This window comes from Nomia melanderi, chromosome 1 (genome assembly GCF_051020985.1).
Source record: "Nomia melanderi isolate GNS246 chromosome 1, iyNomMela1, whole genome shotgun sequence".
Taxonomy (NCBI): domain Eukaryota; kingdom Metazoa; phylum Arthropoda; class Insecta; order Hymenoptera; family Halictidae; genus Nomia; species Nomia melanderi.
This window is the reverse complement of record NC_134999.1, coordinates 11,607,378-11,632,634: the sequence shown is the minus strand read 5'-3', so window position 1 is coordinate 11,632,634 and position 25,257 is coordinate 11,607,378. Positions and strand designations below refer to the sequence as shown.

Below are 25,257 nucleotides of genomic sequence, written 5' to 3'. Positions count from 1 at the left end.
CCGTGTATTTCGATAAACAATACTCGCCACGTTTATGAGACCTTTTCTGCTGAACTTCGTGCGTTTTTCAGTAGAATACGAAATTCTGTGGAACACAAAATTAATTTAAATGTTTGATCGTATGTCAATCACTGATGACTGACACTTCTGAGTTACTTGAAAACAATCGTAACATGCAAAATAACCGATGTCGAATGAAGATGTTTAATCACGTAACAAAGTTAATAATAGTGCACTGCAAGGATTGCAATGTCAAATAATTAATAATTGTCCCTGCTTATCTTTGTTGAAAAAGAATAACTCTACGAAACAACGGCCAAGATTTTCGTGGCGCTTAACGTGTTAAAGTCACATCAATTGAGGTCACTAGCGATCGTCGTTTCTATTATACCGTTTTCTTCATTAAGCGTGTTTCTTTCGTCATTGGTGAGTTTCATGAAATTCGTTAGTTTTCACTTTTCTGTGATAAATTTCATTTTTAGAGTGATTTGTGATGCATTTATTCGTGGGATAATGTAATAATATAGTGTTTTCTATTTTTTTGATATCTCTAGTTTTATTTTGGACTATGAATACTTTTGGAATTATGTATCTTTATATTTATTCGTTCATTTCTAGGATGATTCGCGAGATATCTATAACGATATAGTATTTTGAATTTATTTGTGATAATTGATCAACGTGTTAATTGATGCCCACTCGATACCACGATATCATTATACAATTGACGGAGCAGTGATTGACAATACACGAGCACGTCTGGCATTTGCAACGGGATACAACGAAACGCTTTTAAGCTGGAACAATTGAACACTGCGATTTAATTCGGCCGACATGTGTATGCGCTATTTTGATATTTTACCGACAAGTGCATTTTCTTCGATCTTCTCCCATTTATTTTTCACGATTTGTGGTGCTCCCTTGAACACTGTTGGCTAACAATTTCAAACTATCGTGCATCTTGCTACGTCAAGTTTATTTCACGTTCAAAGAGGAAAACATTTTCTTGCAGAAAGAATCAATGCTCAGTTTCATTTGCAAAACATTCAAAACAATAACCACAATCCTTTACTTTTAATAGTACAAAGAAAACTCCTATTAAAAATATATTTTTCGTAAAAAATTCCTTTCAACATTACCATATAATCATTTGATCGATATTAATCGACGCAGCTGGTCATTCTTTATGAAAAAGATTGATTATTTCATTATTCCATTATTTCAAAAATATTCCATTACTGTAAAGTTAATACCTTCTTATTTCTTCTGCTGCTATCTTCCCCAAAGACGATGATTTATTCCTCGAATCGTCAATTTTTTAATATTATTTATCCAGGTTTGCGGCGCGCAGTTATGCAGCCTGAGTCACCGGGGGCTAGCAAACTAACGCCGGGGTGAAAATGAAAAATTCAACCACTGCATTAACGTTCGCCGATCGTCGGAGTCGGCGCACGCACGTCGGCGGATTCGGCTGTATGCATAATGCACGTTGCATTATACATCGAGGAACGTTCGGCAACGCGCAGGATAACTTACCTGTATTGACAGAAGTGTCACGAGCATCGTGGAATTATCGTTCGGCCGGGCAACATCGCCGGGATAATTGTCTTCTTTAACCCGGCTTAATGGAAAATTATGTACCGGACCTCGATTTCCCCATTTCCCTTAGCCGGGTTCTTAAATGCATGTACGATCATTCGTCCTTACACGAGTGTCCCATTTCAACTTTTAACTGTACAGGATGTTCCTCGAAACATGGTACAAACTATGTTTGTACAGAAACAATTATTACAAACAGAAAAAATTATTTTCTACTAGGAAATCGGAAAATATAGGATAAATAAATATCGAATAAATAAGCGTGGAATGAATAAATACTATGTAAATAAATGTCAAAGTGAACAGAAAATAATTATATACGAAAATTAACTTTTTATTATCAAATACATTTTTTTCATATTTTCGGTGCGAACATATGAAACATATGGAAAATACGAGAAAAATATATTTGGTAATAAAAAGTCTATTTTTGAATGCGACTATCGTTTATCTATATATTATATATCGTAATATTCATTCATATTTATATTTATATATCGTAATATTTAATTGAAAGTAATTAATTTAAGTAATTTATATTTATACATCGTAATATTCAACGTTTATATTCCTTTCTTCTTTCTTTATGCTGCAAATACTGCTGAATAATATTTTAATACTTTATTATTGTAAAATATATTTAATTTACATGTTTTAATATTATCGGCAAGATTAATATAATAAAAATTCAAATATGGCTTAAAAGTGATCCAATATCACTCCCCTGGTTAATGTATTCGGTTAATCATGGTTCGAGGGTTAATTAACTTACGCGAAATTACAAGTTACCGCCGAGGTTACAGTACAGCCTGTTTAGAAACGTTGTCCTCGCCGTCGAGTTTATAGGCAGAGAGTATGTTAAATTTCATTGGCCACCGATAAGCACGTCATTCTGTCAGTTGAGTGTCAGATAGCGCCGCGGTTTGTGTGTTTCGCGATGTGAATCATTTAAAATCGATCACCGCGTATATCTTCGGAACGGTTGACGCCACTCAAAAGTGTTTCAGATAAAATTGATCAGTTTCCAGAGTGACGTAATTTTATGATAGCAATTCTTCTGTCGATGAACGTTTACGGTACACTCGAAGATCGAATTTGATCTTGTCAACCAAATTATATACATTTTAATACATACACAGTTTTATCCAAATTTCCCCATATCGATTAGTAAAAGAAATGTATAGAAAATATGGTATAATAAAAGATCATTTCGCTATTATCAATGTTTCACCTTCGAACTAAACGTACACTTACCAAATATCAAAAAATTCCATTTCAATTTCACAAGTTATTATGTCCTAACATAAATCTAACAGACCAATGATCACTAAGAAAATCGTCTAGCAGAAGGTAAAACAGTTAATTAAATTGATTAAAAAGTGATTAACTTTCCTGAAATTGTACCCGAACTCATTAGTGACGCGAGGGACACAAAGATTCGCTCGTTTCGCGACGGTATGCTTTGCGAGGCTACGGCGAGCGAAAAGTAATCAGCCACCCTTCTCGGAAACAACTTCTAGTCTTTCTTTACCGGTGGCTCCGGCACAGATCTCCGCAGCTTAGAGTCCTAGGCGTGGTATTCGAGGCAATTAGCGAGGCCGTTCGCCGTGTTGGTGAATTTTATTCCGGTGATCCGCGGCGCTCGTGAAATCCGCGGGCCGCCTCTTAACCGTCGGAACGGTTCTTTCAACTTCAGGGTGGAAATTGAACTCGTGTTATTCAGCTCATGCCTTAATCTAACGGATTTTTCCTCGCTTCGTACCACACGGGGACCAGCGACGCCTTCGACCACGCCTCTGCTTTTGCTAATTCGCCTTCTACTTGTTTCATTCACTGAGAAAAAAGAGAGGAAACGGGGAAAAGTAGCTAAAAACGTCTCGAGAGATCAGAGATACTAATCGGGAGATAATTGGATTACTGGTGGAGTTGGAGGTATTTGCATATATTTATCGTTAATATCGTTGTAATCAAATTTATTATTGTTATTGTTAGTAATACGCTAATCATATCATCAGAATTATTATTTTCTGTTGCTTCTAGATGTTCATTAGTTCTATCGCTAACTTATTACTACTGTTATTACCTATCTATATAATACTTAAACCTAAATACGTTTATTCAAATATAAATATGCTTCAATTCGTCACTTTTCAACTTTCTCTTATGGAAACAATCCAAGATAACTCCATTCACGTAGCTTAAAGTCTCTTTCATTCTCTCACTTCATTCAAATCGATTCTCATGGAATACACGGCAAAGTCCAAACCGGAGATGTTGACTTCCCAGTAGACTTGCTGTCATTAGATTGGAAATATGCCAAAGAAAAACCTGCAATTGTTCTAAGTCCCCGGGTCAGAAGAGACAATCGCTGGCTACTATGTTCCAGCTCCAATCAACGAGCAGGCTTTGATCGTTCGCAGTCGAGGCGCTAATCGAGTCCCCTTTAAGTATTTAGACATTCCAATCATGGCGCTGAGTCCCTCTTTCCAAGAATCGGTGCTGCCGTTCGCCGAGTTGATCCACGGGAGCCTGATGAGTTTCCACCGTCGATTAAAACGGCATCGGATTCCGAAGACAATCGGATCGGATTGGATCGAACTGGGATTCGCCGGATTCAGCTGGTAGCGGTGATGTTCGAGGAAGTTTCCGGCGAAGTCTTCCTGGAAACGCTAATTGATGGTGCCTTAAAAGTTTCGAAGGTGTATCCGGTTCGGCGAGCAAGTTTCTTTTTAAAGTTTCATGCTACCTCTCGACCTGTTAACCAATGTGACTCCAGGAGTCGAATGGCCAGATTCCCGGAGATTCAAAGGCCCTTGTAATGTCGCGTGAATCGGCTTTAAAAGTTTACAGTCTTGTGCCCTCGGCGCAGCGCGGCGTGTTCCGAGTTCCAACGAGTTTAGGGGATCCATGTGAATCGGGGCTGCTTGAAAAATTTAGCTACTGCCGCAGTTGTTACGGTCTCACGCTATTTTTGCTATGGATGATGACTAATTTGTTGGGTAGTTGGATTTGGAACAGAAAACGAAATGATTTTTTTTTTAATCATTTGAGAATGAAGATTTTTTTAAGCATTTGAATAAAAGGCGTTTATTTTCCACAAAATGTTCCCCCAGCCTTACATAGTTTGGCTGGGGGTAGATACATAGTAACGCCTTTATGGCGAAGGCTAATCATTTGAATACTACAATGTTAGAATAGTAGAATAGTGGAATATCAGAATACCAGAATACCAGAATACCAGAATACCAGAATACCAGAATACCAGAATACCAGAATACCAGAATACCAGAATACCAGAATACCAGAATACCAGAATACCAGAATACCAGAATACCAGAATACCAGAATACCAGAATACCAGAATACCAGAATACCAGAATACCAGAATACCAGAATACCAGAATACCAGAATACCAGAATACCAGAATACCAGAATACCAGAATACCAGAATACCAGAATACCAGAATACCAGAATACCAGAATACCAGAATACCAGAATACCAGAATACCAGAATACCAGAATACCAGAATACCAGAATACCAGAATACTAGAATATTAGAATACCAGAACACTAGAATTTTAGGATATTACAGTACTAAAATACTAGAAAAAAGGGCAACTATACATAAACTAATATTTATTTATTTGATGAATTAGATTATTCGTTTATAACGTGATAGAAGGAAAAATATACACAATTTTATCGTGAAATAATGTAACTATAAATACTTTAGGAGATATTATTATACTTTATTGTCTCCGCGAATTCGATAGTTCCATGACGAATGCTTGTTCTAGTCAAGGTTCGGCTAAATAAAGCAACGATTTCCTATTTATAGGATAATTGACAATAGTTCAGTAAAAATTTATTGCGCCGTCGTAGTGATCGATAAGCTACAATTGAATACGGTACACGTTTAGCTAAAAATTCAACGTTCTCTATATAATTTCAACTGTTCACCGTTGAACCAAAGAATAATGAATCCTTGAAACGATTTCAATTTTTATTTGATTCGACATCAAAGAAAGTTCTTAAATCAAACAAATATTTTTCACTTTGTATAAACTGTATCTCAATATTATATTTCAATTCTATAACGAAAGCTGTGCACTTCAAGTTAAACAACATTCCAAATTAAAAAACAAGAAATTGCAATGTCAAGCAATTTGAAGTTTAAAGCTTGGAGATTCTGTTTAAATAAAATATAGAATTATGAAAAAATGTATTAATATAGCAGACATGAGACATAACGTTGCGCTACCCGTTACATTGATCGTCGTCAGAAAATTGCAAGTGTATCATACATCTTCACATTTCTCAGCGTCAAAGAACATTTTCCCCAGAAACGTATTACGCTCGTTCGGTCGTGAAAACGAAAAATTCTTTCAGTTTCGTGGTCGTGGGTGGAATCAGGCCTTTTTTAAAAGGAATCAATTCGCCCGGTCACTGTTTGGGGACGGAAACAGTGACGCATTAGCGATCGATTCGCGATGAATAAGCAGCAAAGTAGGAAGAAGCCGTTCGCGGTCAAACAGAATTACGTTGGTGAATGTTTGAAGACTCGCCATTGATTCGCGCGGTGTGTATATATCACAGGTAAATTATTATATTCCTAACCATCGCGACCGAAACTTGGAAGGAACGACATTAATTGAACGTTAATTGTCAGTAGAATTTTAATTGTAAAGAAAACGAACAAATATTTTTAAATAGCTCTCGAATAAAACAGAGTGTGTTGTTTTATGATACGGCATTCGAACTTGATTTATTTCTGATAACTACATTTGTTCGAATATTTTCTAAAACTTTCAGTGTTTAACAAATATATTCAAAACAACGTTTCTATGTTACTATCATTGCTCAAGGTAAAAACTAAATTGAAATAAACCAAATCATCATTGTAATTGATAGTTTTCTATAGTTCTACAGATTATCATAATTTCCCTTTTCTATTTTTCTATAGTTTCCTCTTGTTTTTATTCGCAGTCCACCATTACAAAGTTCAGCGGCCATATTATATTGGCGCGTGTTTCGAACATAACCGCTTAATCGAGTCGAATGGAATTCCTCCAAATTCAATTGCCGTCGGAGCACTCTGTGTTTTGATTATATTATACCCGTCGCGGACGGGGAATAACTATATCGAAGGGAAGCGCGGGATAATAAGATTAGATGTAGAATTACTTTCCTCCGTGGCAGGCTCGTAATAGTGCAGACGTTACAGACGAAACGAAAGGCACGTAAAGCGAATTGAATTCTTCCACCGAGGAACTATCAGCTTCCACTGCCGGACGACGAAGATATAATAATTAATGATTAAGAAACGAACTTCGTTTGCTACTAAAACATAGCTTAGCGAGCCTGTACGCGTGCATGTGGCAGTAAACATTGCAGATGCAACAGTATGTCATCACCTGAATATATGAACCTTTTAAAGCACGCGAAAGCAGACAAGGCCAGTGTTTGCATTTATTTTGCTGCGTTTGCCTACTGCGCTGTGTTGCATGCTTTATTCTGCCCTTTGCTTCCTAGTTAAATAATAGATCATACCAACGCGTTGCAAAGAAAATTCAATGTTTATATTCTTGCAACATAGTAAAATGTATATTATCTGTTAAAATCCTTTGGAGCTGAAGGAATTTTTGTATTCTAACAGGCAAACCGAGAAGTTCCGATTTTTCGTATTCATTCTTTTTTCAAGTTAAGGCCTTTGTGTATCTCATAAAAATACAACAAACATCCAAGCATAGATCTATACATACAGATGTAATCTTTATTTATTCTATTTATTTAATTCTAACACCTACTGCACTAGTATTATAACTATAATAATTACGCTACCTAATATACTATGTACAGTTAGTATACCATTTATTTAGTTTTCAAATCTACACAATATACAAATAAATTCACCCGAAACTACACTTAACTCTATTCTCGAAAAAGGTAAATACACATTCCTACGGATGTTGCATCAATCAAAATTATTTTCCAAGTTTAATCGTATATTCTGAATTAACTTTCCAATTGTTCCAATAACGATTATAAGATTAACTAGATGATTAACGAATGACTTAATAAGTGATTAAACTGACAAAATAACGTATTTTCCATTTTCGTTATGTTTTTTCTTTGCATAACCCCGTTTATAGTCGTCCTGTCCATTGCCAGAGTTACATTTCAACAAAGAAAATTTTCTCAAAAGTGTTTCCCTTTGTTATTTGTTTTGAATCTTATACCGATATGAATTCATCCGATATTCGTGTAATTTTTTTATATGAGTGTAAACTTGGTAATAATGCTGTAAAAGCTTCACGCAATATAAACCAGGCGTTTGGGGAGAATACTGTTAACGGTCGAAAACTGCAGCGTTGGTTTGAAAATTTTCGGTCTGGTGATTTTTCCCTACAAAATGAACCGCGTGGAAGACCCAAAACGTCTGTGAAAAATCATGCTCTGAAAGCATTGGTGGAAATGAATCCAACTGTATCTACAAGAGAACTTGCTACCAGAATGAAAGTTGACCATACAACAATATAGCGACACCTTTCTGAAATTGGCAAGGTGAGAAGCTAGATAAGTGAGTACCGCACGAAGTAACGGAGCGAAATAAGCTGAATCGGTTGAACGTATGCTCATCATTACTAACTCGATTTCATCAAGTGCCATTTTTCGATCGGATTATTATTTGTGATGAAAAATAGGTTCTTTATGACAATAGGAAAAGGTGTTCTCGGTGGCTTGATAGGGATAAGGCTTGTGCTCATACTTCAACGCCATCACTTCACCCATGAAAAATTTTAATAACAGTTTGGTGGAATGTGACTGGAGTAATTCACTACTCATTCCTTCGAACGGGGGAGACAATTACAGCCGAAAAGTAGTGCCAGTACATTGACGTAATGCATGAAAAGTTGAAAATTATACGCCCATCACTTGTTAATCGTCACGACCCAATACTTGTCAACGACAACGCTCGGCCGCATACGTCGTACAAAACAATTGCGAAATTAAATGAATTAAAATATGAAATTTTGCAGCACCCAACTTATTCACCGGATCTTTCGCCAACCGACTTTCATTTTTTTAAACATTTAGAACAGTTCTTACGGGCTAAACAGTATGAAAATGAAGACAGCCTGAAAAATTCCATATCAGAGTTTATCGATTTTAAAGATCAGAATTTCTTTAAGACAGGCATTTATGCATTAAAATCTTGTTGGGAAAAGTGTATTGAAGTAAATGGAGCATATTTTAATTAAATAAAAAGCTTTTGAAAAAAGATATGTAGTTCTATATATTTACTTAAAAATCCGACATTTTATACGCAACAACCTAATAGAATCTCGAAAGGTGTTTGTCGATACCTTCGATAGGGATAGTGTCGAACTTCTATAAATCAACGTTCGTAAAATTCAATACTCATCTAGTCAACGTATTCCCTGAATCTAACGTTAATCTCTGTGCGGTCGAATCTTGAGGCATTCGCAAACGAAGGAACTGCTCGTAACCACGCGGCGAGTGGAACGATCGGATCGGTCGGACGCGATAAAACAATCCTCCAGCTTTTGGGGTGGGGAGAGACGCCCTTGTGCCGAGAATTCCCGATTCTCACTCGCTGAAGTATCCATCAGGTGAAACGAGATTCCTTTGAAGCGAGGAGAGGGAAGGAGAGAGCGAGAGAATGCGCGCGCGCGCGAGAGAGAGAGAGAGAGAGATAGAGCTGAAAGCAGGCCTGTCGAGAACCACCGCCGCAGATTTAATTTTTCCCTTTGAACACGATGAGAGGAGAGGGAGAGGGTAGATCGACGGTATCCAGAAGATCGATCACGTTTCGCTCGCGCTTTCGGGGCAAATTAACGGGCCAGAGATCCGCATCGGAATCTTTAAAGAGCCCTCCTTCTTCTTTCTCTTTGTACAGTGTTAGCCGACATCTTGGGGAAAGTCGATGACACATTTCCCGATCGTATTCCGGGTAGCTTGGGTGGCTCTGGATCAATGGATCGACACCGCGAGCCGTGTCCCGTCTTTCTTATTCCACTTCGAGGAGTTTTCGTCTCGAGAACTTTGATTCTGTTAGGTACAACTGGGATTTCATTGACTCGTTTCATGGTTTTATGGTAACTGTGAGTGTTCCTGCGGTTATTTTCGAAGTTCGGATCGTGATAGTTGCGCGAATCGGATTGAGTTATTGTTGGTTGTACAATTGAGGGATTTGAGCGAAGAAATTTCGTTAGAATATGTTGATATAATGTCTACGTAAAAGATAAATTCATTTGAGGTTAAGAGGCTGATATTTTAGTAGGTTAGAAATTCGATGGGTCTCGTTGAAAGTTAAGAAGATTTATATTTTAATTTTAATATTTTAGAAATGCTTTGGGTCTTTTTAAAGATGAGATAAATTCATATTTTAATTTTAATATTTTGGAAATGCTATAGATTTTGTTGAAAATTAGAAAGGTTCATACTTATATTTTTAATATTTTAGGCACGGTTTGGATTTTGTTGAAATATTAGAAGGATGCTAATTTCGGGAAGTTTTTGAAATAGAAAATAACGTAATTTTTAGAGTCGGCGACACTAAAAAATTGACTTCCCAAGGACATTGTTTTCATGTTGCAGCTTTATATATACAGTTCAGTATTACGTAGTACAAACTTTCTAAAGTATCGTGGAAAACATGATTCCCTTGGTAATACGTAAGCTGGTTGAAAAGATCAAGATGGGATTCAGATCAAAGATGGAAGTTTGCGATCAGGATGTACAAGCAATTTTCCGGGAAGCTAATAAAAGTTGCCTCGATTACTTTCACGGTAGTGCGTGGCGTTAAATCGTGTTGCTTTGATGTAAGTAACATTGAAAGTATGCGAATAGTTACTCTCTCCGCCATCTTTCACCTTATCAGGTTATCATTTGAACTTTCTTTTTTCGAACGGGAAAGTCGCGAGATGATCAAAGAAAACGGGAATACCTTAAGTTATTCAGATGAAAGATTCTAATTTCAGTTTCCTACGGGACGAGTTGCAATTCTCTTTTCTTCCAGTTTTTAAATAGATTGTGCAACTACACCGAGAAGTCGGATTTTTTAAAAACTTTTAGAAGTATTTCTTTGCTCCACTTTGATTTAATTTAGCTCCGAAGTTAAATACTTTGTTCGAACATGATTCATTTTGAACTAACTTCATCCTGTTTTTAACCAAAGCCAAATTTAATCTAAAGTTAAACACTTTGATCTACACTGATTTACTGTGATTCACTATAAACTACTTTGACCTACTTTGATCCATTTTGCCCAATCTAGTTCTATAATAACTGAATGTTAAGCAGTTTAATTTACTACGATTCACTATGATTCACTGTGACTTTGAACCATTTTGGACCACTTTAGTCTATTTTGAGCCACAATAAATCAAACTTAAGCATTTCAAATAACTATTGTATTACTAATTATAATTGATTATTATTTACTGTGAATCATTTTGAACCACTTTGGACCACTTTGATCTACTTTGATCCATAATAATTCAAACATAAGCATTTCAATTTATTGTGACTCGCTGTAATTCACTACGATTCACTATGATTCATGGTGAATCATTCTGACTTATTTTGTTTCACTCCTATTCACATTGACCAAATCCAGATTAAATCTAAACCCAACTTCGATTCGCTGTGACTCACCTCCAACCGCTTGCATAAACTTACGTCCACTTTGACCCGTCACAATCCTTTCCAATCCTCTTTAACTCGCGTCAATTAAACGACAAAATTCCTGTCTTCTTTCCACTACCTTTAATCCTTTCGCAGTCCAAGTTCCCTGTTGCAAATGTCCCGTTCCACCCCAACCGGGAAATCCAGCGAGCGTCAGCCGAACGATAATGCGAATGAAAACTTTTGTTATTGTTAAGCTGGGATCGCGGGGCTGTGGCGGGAAACAACAGTGTATAATTTCCATCCCGTCACCAAGCCAGCTATAAGTACAACGAAAATGGGACGCTTTGTTACAGGAGCAAGGTGGCGGCGGCGCTTTTGAACAAACATCTTCAGATCAACGGCATTTCTGCTGGTCTGACGTCGTTGCCGACGGTGGATCAGTCCTCGCCGGATCCACAGCCGGAGGATCCACCGATCGCGAGCAGCAGTAAAATGAGGAGGGAACGAAAGGCTGCCAGGACTCTGGGAATCATCATGTCTGCGTTTCTGGCTTGTTGGCTCCCCTTCTTTCTTTGGTAAGCAGTGCTTTATCCTTCAGTGTTCTTCGTAAAATATAGTAGAACTCTGACTACCCGATATAATTGGTCGAGCAATAGTCAAGATAAAAGTAGAGACTCTAGAAGAAATTTAAAATAAAATATAGTAATGTAAATTTATCCCGAAATTTAAAGTAAAATATGTTTGTCAAATTAGAACGTATATATTTCAAGTTTGTAAATAATTAAATTCTCTCATAATTTTCTTAGTTTTGTCAATAATTAAATGAAAAAACGAGAAAAGGTGATCAATGGAAGCTTTTCTTGTAGACTCGAGACCTTAATGTTATTGTGATGTTGGTAGGGATATAATTCCTATATCTGGAAATGTAGTTTTCAAAATAATCAGATTTAATATTAAAATTAATTAATTTGGATTTTTTGAATAATAAAAGTAATGTCTCTGCAATTGTGCGTATAGACATGTATAGTCTTTAGTTACAGTCTTTGGTTACAAAGTATCAGTTATCAGTTAGAATAGCTGTAAGTGAATTAATTAATGAGCATTGAATAATTCCAACGAGAAATCCTGATCGTTAAGAACAGCATTTACAATGCACTCTATAGTAATTGTAAAGCTCCATTCCATAGAGGATTTGGTCCTCCCAGTTTGTTTTTTGTCGGGTCGAGTTTAGTTTAATGAGTTCTGAGGAAACGGAATCCCGGCGAAACTGGCTTTCAGGCGATTAAGAAAACTCATTTAAATATATTAAACGAAGAAAGCGGGCATTAAGCGTCTACACGGCGCAGAACTACTTCGGAACTAGTTGCATCGAATTATTCGAAACCGGATTGCTCGATATTCCTAACGGTGTAGTATTCGATACTATTCAGCCAGCAGTTGCTGAAATTTTATTGATGGAGACAACACTTGGCCCAAGTCGATTTCAGTTAATTAAAATTCAATGTTACGCTACAAAGACTAAAATTCAACAACGATATTCATGGCTAACATGTTACATAAAAGTATTATAAAAAGAATTTATAAGCATGGATTAGTTACTCTAAATATAACCATGATGGAACGAAGATTTAAAAGTAACCTTCAAGCTAATACACAACGTAACACTAAACAATGCTGTTAGATATCATAATAAATCGTGATAGAAAAAAATGCAATATAGCAATGCAATACGGAATAATCTCAAACATCAAACAATTTATCGAATCATTTTACAAAATCGTTCTCTGTGTTGAAATTCAAATTTAAGGACCCTCAAGAACTTTTTCCGGTGCCTAATGGCAGCGAAAATTACAGTTTTCGTCAGGTGGTTGTCTGGGTGTTAATAACGAATAAAACTTCTTATTCCCAGGGTATTCTTTTCAAAGACTGCCTCTTTAAAGACACTTTTCAAAGAGAAACGCAGTCAAGAAAACGAGAAACCGGCAGTTGCAGTTCCTACTGTTCCCTTCGAAAACCGAGATGCAAATTCCTCAGCACACCTCAGTCAACGCCCTTCTTCGTCCGGCGTCCTCCCTTAACGTTCTTTTGTCTTTTAAACGTTCTCTCTGTCGGCGGGCAAAAAAGAAAAAAAGAAAATCGAGCACCGAGGGCGGGAAAGTAGGTCCTCCTCCTTGAATGGAATTTCGATGGGCCAGCCTCGAGTACTCGAGCACTTTCGATATTGCGGTTGCATCCCGAAATTTCTAAGGGTTTGAAGACGCGCTGGGCTTGCGGTGGGTGGGTGCAGGGGGTGGCACAGGGCCCGATCGATACCGTCTCATGGAGAAAGAAGCTACTGTGCAGCCACGATCTCAAGTGGGTTGTACAGGACTCGAGACTCGACTCGGGCGCGGACACACTTGTGCACGACGTTCGGGGCTTGTTTCGAAATATTGCAACTGCAGTCGATCGCGCGCCGCCATTTTACTGCCACCCGTAGCTCGTGCGCTAACGGCGACGATGCTTTCAGTTGTCGCGTTTTCTGCTTTAAATGTTTCGGATGTTCCTTTGTTATGATAATTAATTATATAGTATTGTAGTAGGTGATAATGATACTAAATGTTACGATATAAGTAATATCATTGCATTTTTATGAGATATGTAACTATGTATTTTATTTTCTTATTATATTGTTTTATTGTATTATTATATAGTGTAATTATGAATATTATTTTATTATATTGTATTATAGTAATAAATATTATTGTGTCCTCTAATGAATAATTTTGTTATGCTAGTAATTATTGACTTTCGTTTCGTACTTTGGATAACTTGTGTTTATAGTAACAACGAGAATGTGCGAAAAAAATGGTTTATTATTCGAATGTGTGTATTTAATACGTACTAGATGAATATCAAAGTATTCTGTATCGATGCGAATTCCAAAAATAGAAACAGACGTTATTCTTGGCTCGTCAGGATATTTGCTACGGAACACACATTTTCGAGCGTTAGATAGACGGACCGTTTGAACGGAGAACAATGACGCTTTTGAAATGAAAATTCAATAAACAAAGGGCTCGGTCCAGATCTGGTATGCGGTAGCGTCCCGTGTGCCGTGATAACCGAGCAGAATACATTTGTCAGAATTGGTAGGACATTTCCCGTGGATCGTCTGCATACCGGCATCGGTAAATTGTGCTTAAACCGTCACTGGTATGCGCGCAAGAGAAATCATTCGTGACGCATAGGGACCTGACGTGGCGCGCATCCGGTAAGCATGGAAAATATACCTGGCCGAATTTGATCGCGAATCAAATGATTCAGAACTAGTTACTTTCAAATTATCTTCTCAATTATTCACTCCTAAACAATAAAATCAATGTTGACAAAATATTGTATTCACCTGACTAGATAAAAGACAAAAACTGTTAAGGCCACTTACAGCCTTAACGTTTCCTCCGACCCCTTAGAACCATCGTACTTTTTAGTTTGCATACACCTTTTATGTTTGCTACGGCTTATTGTACATTTGGTAGTTTTTTCGAAATAATAGGAGCCTTCGTCCCGTTCACAACTTGCAATCGTCTTTACGGTATTACGAGAAGGGACCGTGGCAGCCATAAATCCCTGAACCCATAAGGCCCGCGATTATTGCTGTAGATTTTCTTTACCTATTGTTTACATCTGGTGTCCAGTCACCAGTATCTTTAACTCTCTTGCCCATCCGTTTAGCATGTGCTACTAAGGCCAAGCGTTTCTTGCTTTTTACCTGCCACGGTCGGCGATTGCAAACGGGACGAATTAGTTATTAACTTTAGCAACTAGGAAGACTAGAAGGGAAGGGACTGTGTCTCCCTTCCACAACCATTTCAGATCAAAAAGGGCCAACCAGAACGTCTTCACCCCCGCGAAGACGACATTGCGGAGGTGTCGTCGAAGACGATTCTGGGAGGCCCAGGGAGTCGAGATTAGCGAGTCGAGAATAGGAGTCGAGATTAGCGAGTCGAGAATAGGAGTCGAAAATAGCGAGTCGAAAATAGCGAGTCGAGAATAGCGAGTCGAGAATAGCGAGTCGAGAATCATAGTTGGAAACAAATAGTCAACCAAGCAAATAGAGAACATCGATCATATTTCGAGTCACTACACTGATTTTCACAAGTAAATACAGTCCACTTCACAAACCTAAAAATTCGCACAAAGTTAATTCGGCGTGCGAAGTACTAGTTTAACTACCGAACATAGTCGGTGGAAAACAAGGTACACGACATTTGGTCCTTCGAGCCGGATCTTTCGGCAAATATAGAAACATAGAGCAGTGTAGTGACTACCGAGGAGTGACTCAATTGTAATTAGTACATCCTCCTTGGACATCATTGACAATTGTTAGCAAGTATAGAGCTTGTAGTGCAGCAGAAAAGCAGTTCATATATTGGGATCTTAGCCTCACTTTGGAGAGGGCAGATCAACAGCATCACCGTAGGATAATACGTCGCCGGTGAAGCTGAGTTATTCGTAAGCAGCCGTATCGGACACCTCAACTGAGGAAGCAGCCAGATTTGGACGCCTCAACCGGGGAAGCAGCCGTCGGACAGCGGATACATCAAGGCATCGCAGCAGCATCAAGGCATCGCAGCAGCATCAAGGCATAGCAGCAGCATCAAGGCATAGCAGCAGCATCAAGGCATAGCAGCAGCATCAAGGCATAGCAGCAGCATCAAGGCATAGCAGCAGCATCAAGGCATAGCAGCAGCATCAAGGCATAGCAGCAGCATCAAGGCATAGCAGCAGCATCAAGGCATAGCAGCAGCATCAAGGCATCGCAGCAGCATCAAGGCATCGCAGCAGCATCAAGGCATCGCAGCAGCATCAAGGCATTGCAGCAGTCTCAAGGATTCGCAGCCGTAGCATTATTTAGAAGCTCAGACGCCTGTAGGGTGAGTCTAGAAATCACCACTCCTTCACACATTGTTCCTTATTGACCAGTCGCGATCTCGATTCCATTAGTTGTTCAATTATCGCAATATGACGAACGTACCTGAGACAGCTCAATTAAAGGGTCTTAAGAGACAACGAGCCACAATTAAAGGGCAACTTACGCGGATAGAAACATATCTGGGTGAGGACGATCAGTTTGACATTCATGAATTACAAATTCGCAAGGAAAAGGTGATAGAGTTAAATACAAGCTTTGAAAACGTTCAGTCAAGCATAGAGTTAGAGGACGAGGTTTCCGATCACGATTCGGAAAGAGAACAGTTCGAACGAAACTATTTTAAGATAAGTAGCCTCCTAAACCGCCGAATTGAGAGATTACAAACCCCTAGTAATTTAGCAAGCACAGGTAGATTCACAGACTCGCCAAATACCGTAACGGTAAGGCAAGAAAGTACCCTTCTACCAAAAATAGAGATAAAACCATACGACGGTAATCCCATTGAATGGCACAGTTTCCATGATACCTTTAAAACATTGGTCCACGACAATTTAGACTTACCTGCGGTACAAAAATTCCATCTATTGAAAAATGCACTTCGCGGAGAAATTGCGTCGGTAATTACCTCGTTAAACGCGTCAGAACCGAACTACCGGGTCGCTTGGGACTTGTTACAAAGGCGATGCAACAGACCGCGACAAATCGTACAGTCGCATTTGAAAACGTTATTTGAATTAACAGAAGTAACTCGCGATGCACCCTCGAGCCTCAGATCATGGGCGGAACAGGCTCAAATGCATGTAAATGCACTCGCCACTCTAGGTCAGCCCGTAGAACAATGGGACGCGATATTAGTTTATTTGATAGGAAAAAAGCTAGACAAAAATACTCGACGCGGATGGGAACGCACGTTAGAAAATGATGAGATGCCGACATTCGAACAATTAGTTAGTTTTGTAAACAAACAAGCGCGTGGCGAGGAGATTGAAGCGGAATTTTCTAACACAATGAAACGGGTTCCGTATCAAGATCGTCCGCTACGAAACAAGGTTAATGCAAGGGGGTACATCCACGTAGCGACGACAAATACTAAGTGCGTCATGTGTAACGAGAACCACGAAATTTACTATTGTAAACATTTTTTGCAAGCTTCAATTCGGGATAGATTAGAGGTGATAAAACGGAATAAATTATGTCTTAATTGCTTCCGAACTGGACATTTAGTCGCCACGTGTCAAGCAAACGGGTGCAGGAAATGCAATCAAAGGCACAATACATTATTACATTTTAATCACGAACACCGGGTCAATATGAACACTAGTAACACCCAAGTAGAAGCTCAAATAACAAACGCGGGAGCCAATGCAACTGCGTTAACAGTCACATGCGATTCAGAAATATTGCTTGGTACAGCGCGGATAAAAATATTAGACAAATTCAACAAGGAACACGAGTGCCGCGTTTTATTAGACGGGGGATCTCAGACGCATTTTATAACCAGTGAACTAGCCGAAAAATTGCAATTATGTAAGCATAACGTAAATTTAACGCTATCAGGTTTAGGTCAGCAGGCGACCAGGGCACAATATAGTGTAAAAACAATAGTCAAGGCGCGGAATAGTAATTTTTCCAGTCCGATATCGATGATTGCTGTACCCTCGATTACCGGATTATTACCATCCCGACTAGTAAACAGAACCGCGATTCAAGTACCGCAAAACATCGCGTTAGCAGATCCGGAATTCCATAAGCCAGGGAAGATAGACGCGTTATTAGGCAATACATTGTTCTTCAGCCTATTAAGCATTGGACAAATTAAATTAAATAACAACAGTATCATATTGCAGAAAACTAGGTTAGGATGGATAGTTACCGGCAAAACAGATTTGCAACCCGCATATAAGAACCCATCAGTAAAATCGTTCCTTGTTACGTCGAGTTTAGATAAAACGTTAAACAAATTCCGGAAGATAGAAGAAGTCGCGGAGAAATCGTATTTATCAGAAGAAGAAAGGGCCGCGGAAATTTCATTTAAACAGGGTACAATACGAGATGCAGACGGACGATATTGCGTAAGATTACCGTTCAACATAAAAAATAAACAACGGTTAGGGAGTTCGCGAGAGATAGCGCTAAAGGGATTTTATGCTTTAGAACGGAAATTACATTCCAATCATGAACTGTTAACAGGATATCGGGAATTTTTAAAGGATTACGAACGGTTAGGGCACATGACACAGGTCAGCGGAGACGAGCTCACCGAGGGTTTCTACCTGCCGCACCACGCGGTAATAAAGGGAGTCGATTATTGCGGACCATTCTTTCTAAAGGAACGGAAACACACAAATATAAATAGAATCAAGGGATACGTTGTAGTGTTTGTATGCTTTGCCACAAAGGCAACTCATTTAGAATTAGTCACAAACCTTACCACGGTGAAGGTTTTTAAAAACCACTTAAAAGCTACGATCGGAGACGCACTGGTCACGTACGAACAATTGAACAGCATAGTAATCGAGATCGAGGCTATCTTAAAATCCCGACCACTAACACCCCTATCCTCTAATCTTAATGACTATATCGCACTAACACCTGCACACTTCCTAATTGGTGATTCGTTACGAACCCTACCGGAATATGAGTGGACAGATGTGCATATCAAAAGGCTGTCATTGTGGCAACATACTCAAAGGTGCAGGTATTCAGGAAGGGACACTGGTACTCATACGAGAGGACAACCTTCCACCGTTGCAGTGAGAATTGGGCCGAATCTTGGAGGTACATCCAGGGGACGACAAGATTATCCGTGTGGTGACTGTGAAGACACCGCTAGGAGGGTACAAACGGAGTGTAAAAGGACTTGCGCCACTACCGATAGACTGAGCGTAGCATCTATAGTTCATTGTATATACGTATAGGCCTTTGTGTATAGATATAAGTTAGTTTTTTATGATTATGCACTCTCCAGACTTCACAGTTTAATGTAATAGTTTAGACATGTTGAACGGAACCGTTCAAGGGGGGCGGTATGTTAAGGCCACTTACAGCCTTAACGTTTCCTCCGACCCCTTAGAACCATCATACTTTTTAGTTTGCATACACCTTTTATGTTTGCTACGGCTTATTGTACATTTGGTAGTTTTTTCGAAATAATAGGAGCCTTCGTCCCGTTCACAACTTGCAATCGTCTTTACGGTATTACGAGAAGGGACCGTGGCAGCCATAAATCCCTGAACCCATAAGGCCCGCGATTATTGCTGTAGATTTTCTTTACCTATTGTTTACATCTGGTGTCCAGTCACCAGTATCTTTAACTCTCTTGCCCATCCGTTTAGCATGTGCTACTAAGGCCAAGCGTTTCTTGCTTTTTACCTGCCACGGTCGGCGATTGCAAACGGGACGAATTAGTTATTAACTTTAGCAACTAGGAAGACTAGAAGGGAAGGGACTGTGTCTCCCTTCCACAACCATTTCAGATCAAAAAGGGCCAACCAGAACGTCTTCACCCCCGCGAAGACGACATTGCGGAGGTGTCGTCGAAGACGATTCTGGGAGGCCCAGGGAGTCGAGATTAGCGAGTCGAGAATAGGAGTCGAGATTAGCGAGTCGAGAATAGGAGTCGAAAATAGCGAGTCGAAAATAGCGAGTCGAGAATAGCGAGTCGAGAATAGCGAGTCGAGAATCATAGTTGGAAACAAATAGTCAACCAAGCAAATAGAGAACATCGATCATATTTCGAGTCACTACACTGATTTTCACAAGTAAATACAGTCCACTTCACAAACCTAAAAATTCGCACAAAGTTAATTCGGCGTGCGAAGTACTAGTTTAACTACCGAACATAGTCGGTGGAAAACAAGGTACACGACAAAAACGACTAATAAAATTGAATTCGACGTTAACTATATTATCATGTAACTATAATTAGTTAAGTAAGTAAAACGAATAAAAATCAGTTATTCGAATAAACTAAAGGAATAACTTAGAAGAAATGAATAAGTGTAAAGAACTAAAGAACTGGCGAGTATCATTCTTTAGAATGATTAAATGATGTTCACTCTATTTATAAACAAATAATAACACTAATAAATACAACAACTATTCAGAAAAACTAACAAAATTCTAATTCTAGCACCACTGTGTACAAATAATTACCATGAACAAATAAACGTATAAGAAATTCCGTTATAGTTACCCAACGTAGACCACAATCTACAGAAACGCGTGGAGCAGAGTGCAAAGCAATCATTTCGCGGTGTGCGTCACAAATTATCGAGTTTTTCCAAGGTTAAACAGGACCGTCGAATCATTTTATTCAGTCCAGCGAGCGCGAATGGCCCGGAGCGCACGCCAAAGGAACGTTTAGATGTTGATACATCATTACGCGGCCGACGAATGGATATTGGCCCGATAAAATGTTTTCCGCCGCCTCTTTTTTCAAAGTTTTACGATTTATGAAAACGACCGTAATTTTTAATTCGTGATCCAGTCAGCTCAGCGTACTATGCTTTTTTTCTCTTGTACGTCCGTGTCCGAGAGAGAATGCCATTTTTCGGCTATCAACGGGAATTATGGGCCACTTTCTGGTTTTGCGTAATGGACCGGTGGCAGAATATTGAAACGAAATGGCGGCTCGACTGTCCGCGAAATGGGACACGCCAGCCATTGATTTCTTTTCATTGACCGTCTCTATTTCAAATGCTCGCCGAAACAAATTACGCGAGCAACTTCCGCCACGAACCGGTCCGATGACCGGTTTTCAAATTTCAATGAAAATCCTGCATTTTCATTCGTTCGTTTAGTTTTACATCAATTCCTGTATTGTCCGATTAATCAGTTATTCAATGCTCGTTTTTCCTTTCCTTTCCATTTTCACTAAGAAAAATGTCGCATCGAACGTTTTGTTTATCTTTATTTTGTAGCCATATATCTGACTGGTTAGTAGACAGTAATAGTAGATTTTTAGTAAATGTTTCAATGATTAGTGTTTATTTTAGCTGCGATTATTACAGCTGTGAAAGTAAACGAAGATTTAGAAGTTTTGGAAGTTTGCCCTTAGAGATTAAGGTGTGGGATAATGAAAGCTATTATAATGTTATTTCATGCTAAATGATAGTAGTAATTTGTTTTTATTATATATGGTCATTAAAGGTATAAGAGTGAAGGGAAAATAAAAGGAACAATGTTTACGTTCAACGGCTAATGAGTAAGATAATGAGCGCAATTATGGTTTAATGGGTGCAATTTAACGCGTTTAATGTTAATGTTAGATGTTACCCTCGAAAGTTGCTGTGAAAATTAAAATTGTACTTATTTTCTAATTCATTGTTTGATTAAGAGTATTACTATTATTTTTTACATAAAAAATACGTATAATTCTGACTTTTATTCCAGAATATTTATTTCTGTCCTCACGTATATTTTAAAAGAATTAGCTACAGATTTGTCTACTAAGATTTCATGAGAACTAATCAGTAACAGTTATCAGAGCTTGACACGTTAATTATTCTTCTCATATTAAGTGTATTTGCACAGTCGTTGAGGTTGCGACCGAGCGTCCATGCAGTCCGAGTATCGATTTCGATTGGCTCGAACCCCGTGAAACGTGGACATTGGCGTATTCGTAAGAGGTTATCTTAGAATCCAGAAGCTTTCCGGGTCACGAGGTTAATCCCATCGATAACCAGTAACGAGGTAACGGGTCGTGTAACTGGTACGAACGAACTTTACCTTACCTGGCGTCTTGAAGGTCCGATGGTTCCTTGGACTTTTCACTAAATTTTACAACAATGTTGCGTCTAATTAAAAATTAAATAATCTAACGACATTGATATTTGAAACATAAGATTAGCTTCTTAAGTTCGGGAAACAGGAAGTATTTAAACTGGCGAATGTATTCTTGCAAATTGGATATTCAGGGAAACGAAGTAGAGACGTTTTTTTTAATCCGAATGATTAAGTTCCTTCGACTTACGGCGGTAGTTCGTGTAATATTCTTAATGAAGTACTTTTCGCTCTGGAAAGTACTTAACTTTCTCATGTAAATAAATGCTTCGGAGGGTAGGTTTACTTTGGAGGACTCTAAATATTCCATTAATTCCTACGTCTCAGCGATACCGCCGGCGACGTCCACGAAATTTACGCAGCCCTGTATCTTCCTATCCCATCGCGTTCTGTTTGCATTATAATCCTGATATTATGTATTCTTGAGCGATCATATTAAAATCAGAACTAAATCAATGAAACGTGATATCTTGCAGTTGGCTTAAGGTACATAAAAATTACATAAGAATTGTATAATAATTGCATAGTAACTGCATAATAATCGTCTAATAAATGAATAATCATTGCATAATAACTGCACAAAGATTACATACTAATTGCATGCAGATTTAGATATACTAATACTATGAGAAGTGTTCAAAGTTCCTGGGTGTAAATTGTGGGGACTTCTTTCCGAACGTTTCGCTAGCATTGCAGCTGTCATCAGCAGCGGGTCTGAGGAGTCACCGATGCTTTCTATTTAAAACATATTTTGCTCGCAGTTACATATGACCATCAATCCGGTGTGTTCAATTCAGCTGATCATACATCTTTGTCGTTAATCATTCAGCTTAACACTAAACCTACCGAGCAATAAAATTGGCATTTTCAAATTCCTGTATAGAAACTCCAAGGGTATCTATTGAAACTTTAGTTACAATTCAGTTTGCGCATTGCTAAATCAATTTCTTTAATAATTTCTCAGAGAAACATCTGTTAGCATTTTAACACGTTGAACGCCGCAGATATCATATAACAAAATACACAAAATGGAAAAAATATAATATTAAATCATTTGATTGAATCGCGTTATCATTATTACGCGCTCATCTTGCTCAATGTCGCTGCATTAGGTAGCATTGTTTGTAATATATAAATGTTTTCAAGTACTATAGTAATTCGATTTGGTTGAGGTCATCGGTGACCCCCATGGCACTCAACGTGTTAACAATTGCAAAAAGAAAGAGTCAGGAATAGGCTACATTGACACGTTTGGTAGTTTTGGTGTTAATAGACTGTTCGTTAAACGTCAGAGTACCGCCGCATCGTCGCAATCCTACAATATTGTTCACGTGAATCCGCGACTTCGGGGGCAAACATTCATTTCCCAAGCGTTTACAACGGTCTCGTCGGATCGGCTGAGGTCATCGGTGCGGTTTCTCGTTTATTTATTCCTGTCCACCCTTTTCGGGGCCATCCGAGTCGCTTCTCCTGCGGGAACATCTTTCCTTTTTCCTGGTCGCGTGACTTTGTTTCAAGTTTCCAACCACGTACCAGCCAAACCGCACGATACGTCGAGCGGTAGCCCATGCTCGCTTTTACGAGTGCCTCTGTCCGAATAAAATTCGACTGATCGTTCAAGGTTATTTATCTCATTCGCGGCGTGGTCCCGTTTATCTTCATCACCCCCTGCGCCCTTTCCGTTTTCTTATTTCAGAGGATCGCATATAGGTTTCCCGCTACGGGGTTTTTCGGTTAAAACGAGATGAACGCTTTGATTAATGATCTCCAACCACGGAATCACCGTCCTTGGCGATTTCGCGCAGTCTTCGGAATCTTATTTACCTTGCGCACCCCTTTATGCGGTCTTCGCGAAGCTGCGAATCGTCAAGTTGATGGGATTGTAGTTGAATATTCGCTTTTGAGAGTATGTTTGCATCAGTGGAAACAGTCACCGAAAGAGTTTTCTCTTTCAAAGAAGTTTCACATTGAATTCGTCATTTGCAATTGAGAAAAATGAAACTTGAAACGCACGAAATTGTCCAGGTATTTGTGCTGCGGTGAAATGATATTGGTGAATTAGAATAAAGTGATTATAAAATCACTGAAACAGGGAGGGAAATATTCGAAATTCAACGAGTTTAAATAGATTTTATCCACTCACAGTATTTCAAACTTCTCATCGGCGATACCAGCGCAATCAATTATTCAAATCCGGTGAAACAAAGATACAAATATTTCAGATACCACAAATGTAAATCACTTTTACCAATTAATAATTCACAATTCACGATCTACCGAAATTAATACAAATATTCCCATCCTTCAATAATTAAGATCATTCGCGGAAAAGATTGTCTTCCCTTTGCAACCGGTCAGGTTTACTGCAAATGCTCACCGCAGGCGGGCAAATGAGCGAGCATTTCGTTTGAGAAATTCGTCTGTCTTCGCGAGCTACAGAGACAAAAGCTTAGGGCAGAATTATTTCTTCGAGCGGGCGGCGGGGGAGCGGACGCGGATAAAGAAAGAAGCTGGAAAAGGGACGAGGACGCTCGAAAAACGTTTCCGTGGAACGGGGTCGACAGGAAAACGTCGCGATCCCGCGCTCGCCGAGGTGTCGGTCCGTGTAGTACGTTACGCTTTATTAACTCGTCCGTTCCGTGCTCCACCCCCGATTCCTTCTCGGCACTTCCAACGAATCGAGTGAACCAAGTCGAATATCCGTACCCTGAGCCATTGTTTTATAGTCCCGTTTTAGAGCCGGTTCAACTCGTTCTTGATAATCGAGGGGTTTCGAGTGAAATTAGAGGTATATTATAGCAATTTTCGTAAACGAAGTATTTTTTTGAAGTTTATCAATTTTAACAATTATCGCATGAAGAATATTATCGAATAATTTTTAGTCAACTCTAAGCACGCAATAATAATAAAATCGCAAAATTTTGACAGTGATACTGCCGACTGGAGTAATAAGTGTAAAATTGTTTTTTAATTACGTGAAAATTCATTTTTTCGAAAGTTTTGTTTTATGGAAGGAAAGCTTGCAACGGATGGTCTCAGAGTGGAGTGATTGAAAGTATAATTAATGGACTTTTGTGGTAATTGGATGGTTATTTTTGAGATAATTTAAGTTGATGACAATTGAAGGTTTTAGATAGTTGATTAGTTAAGCAGTTAGTGTTTTATTGTGAATATGGTCTGCAACTGCTTGCACAATCATGTTAAAATTATATCAGACACTTTTCACGGTGAGAATTCATACTGTAAAATGTTCCAGCTGACAATTCTAATTATAAATTTCTCTGGAGTCCGGTTCATCCAGT

The 25,257-nt window shown here is 38.7% G+C and overlaps 1 protein-coding gene across 4 annotated transcripts in view; it reads left to right on the top strand.

The window, feature by feature from the left end:
* LOC116427695 (octopamine receptor beta-1R) overlaps nucleotides 1-25,257 on the top strand; it is a 101,884-nt gene that overhangs the window by 66,268 nt on the left and 10,359 nt on the right. For 3 of the 4 annotated variants that reach the window (XM_031978353.2, XM_076364840.1, XM_031978351.2), the window contains one exon: nucleotides 11,610-11,831. In XM_031978353.2, coding sequence (XP_031834213.1) covers nucleotides 11,610-11,831 — 222 coding nt within the window. Of the gene's footprint in view, nucleotides 1-11,609; nucleotides 11,832-13,165; nucleotides 13,986-25,257 lie in introns of those variants that run through there. The other variant, XM_076364846.1, reaches the window with a different exon arrangement.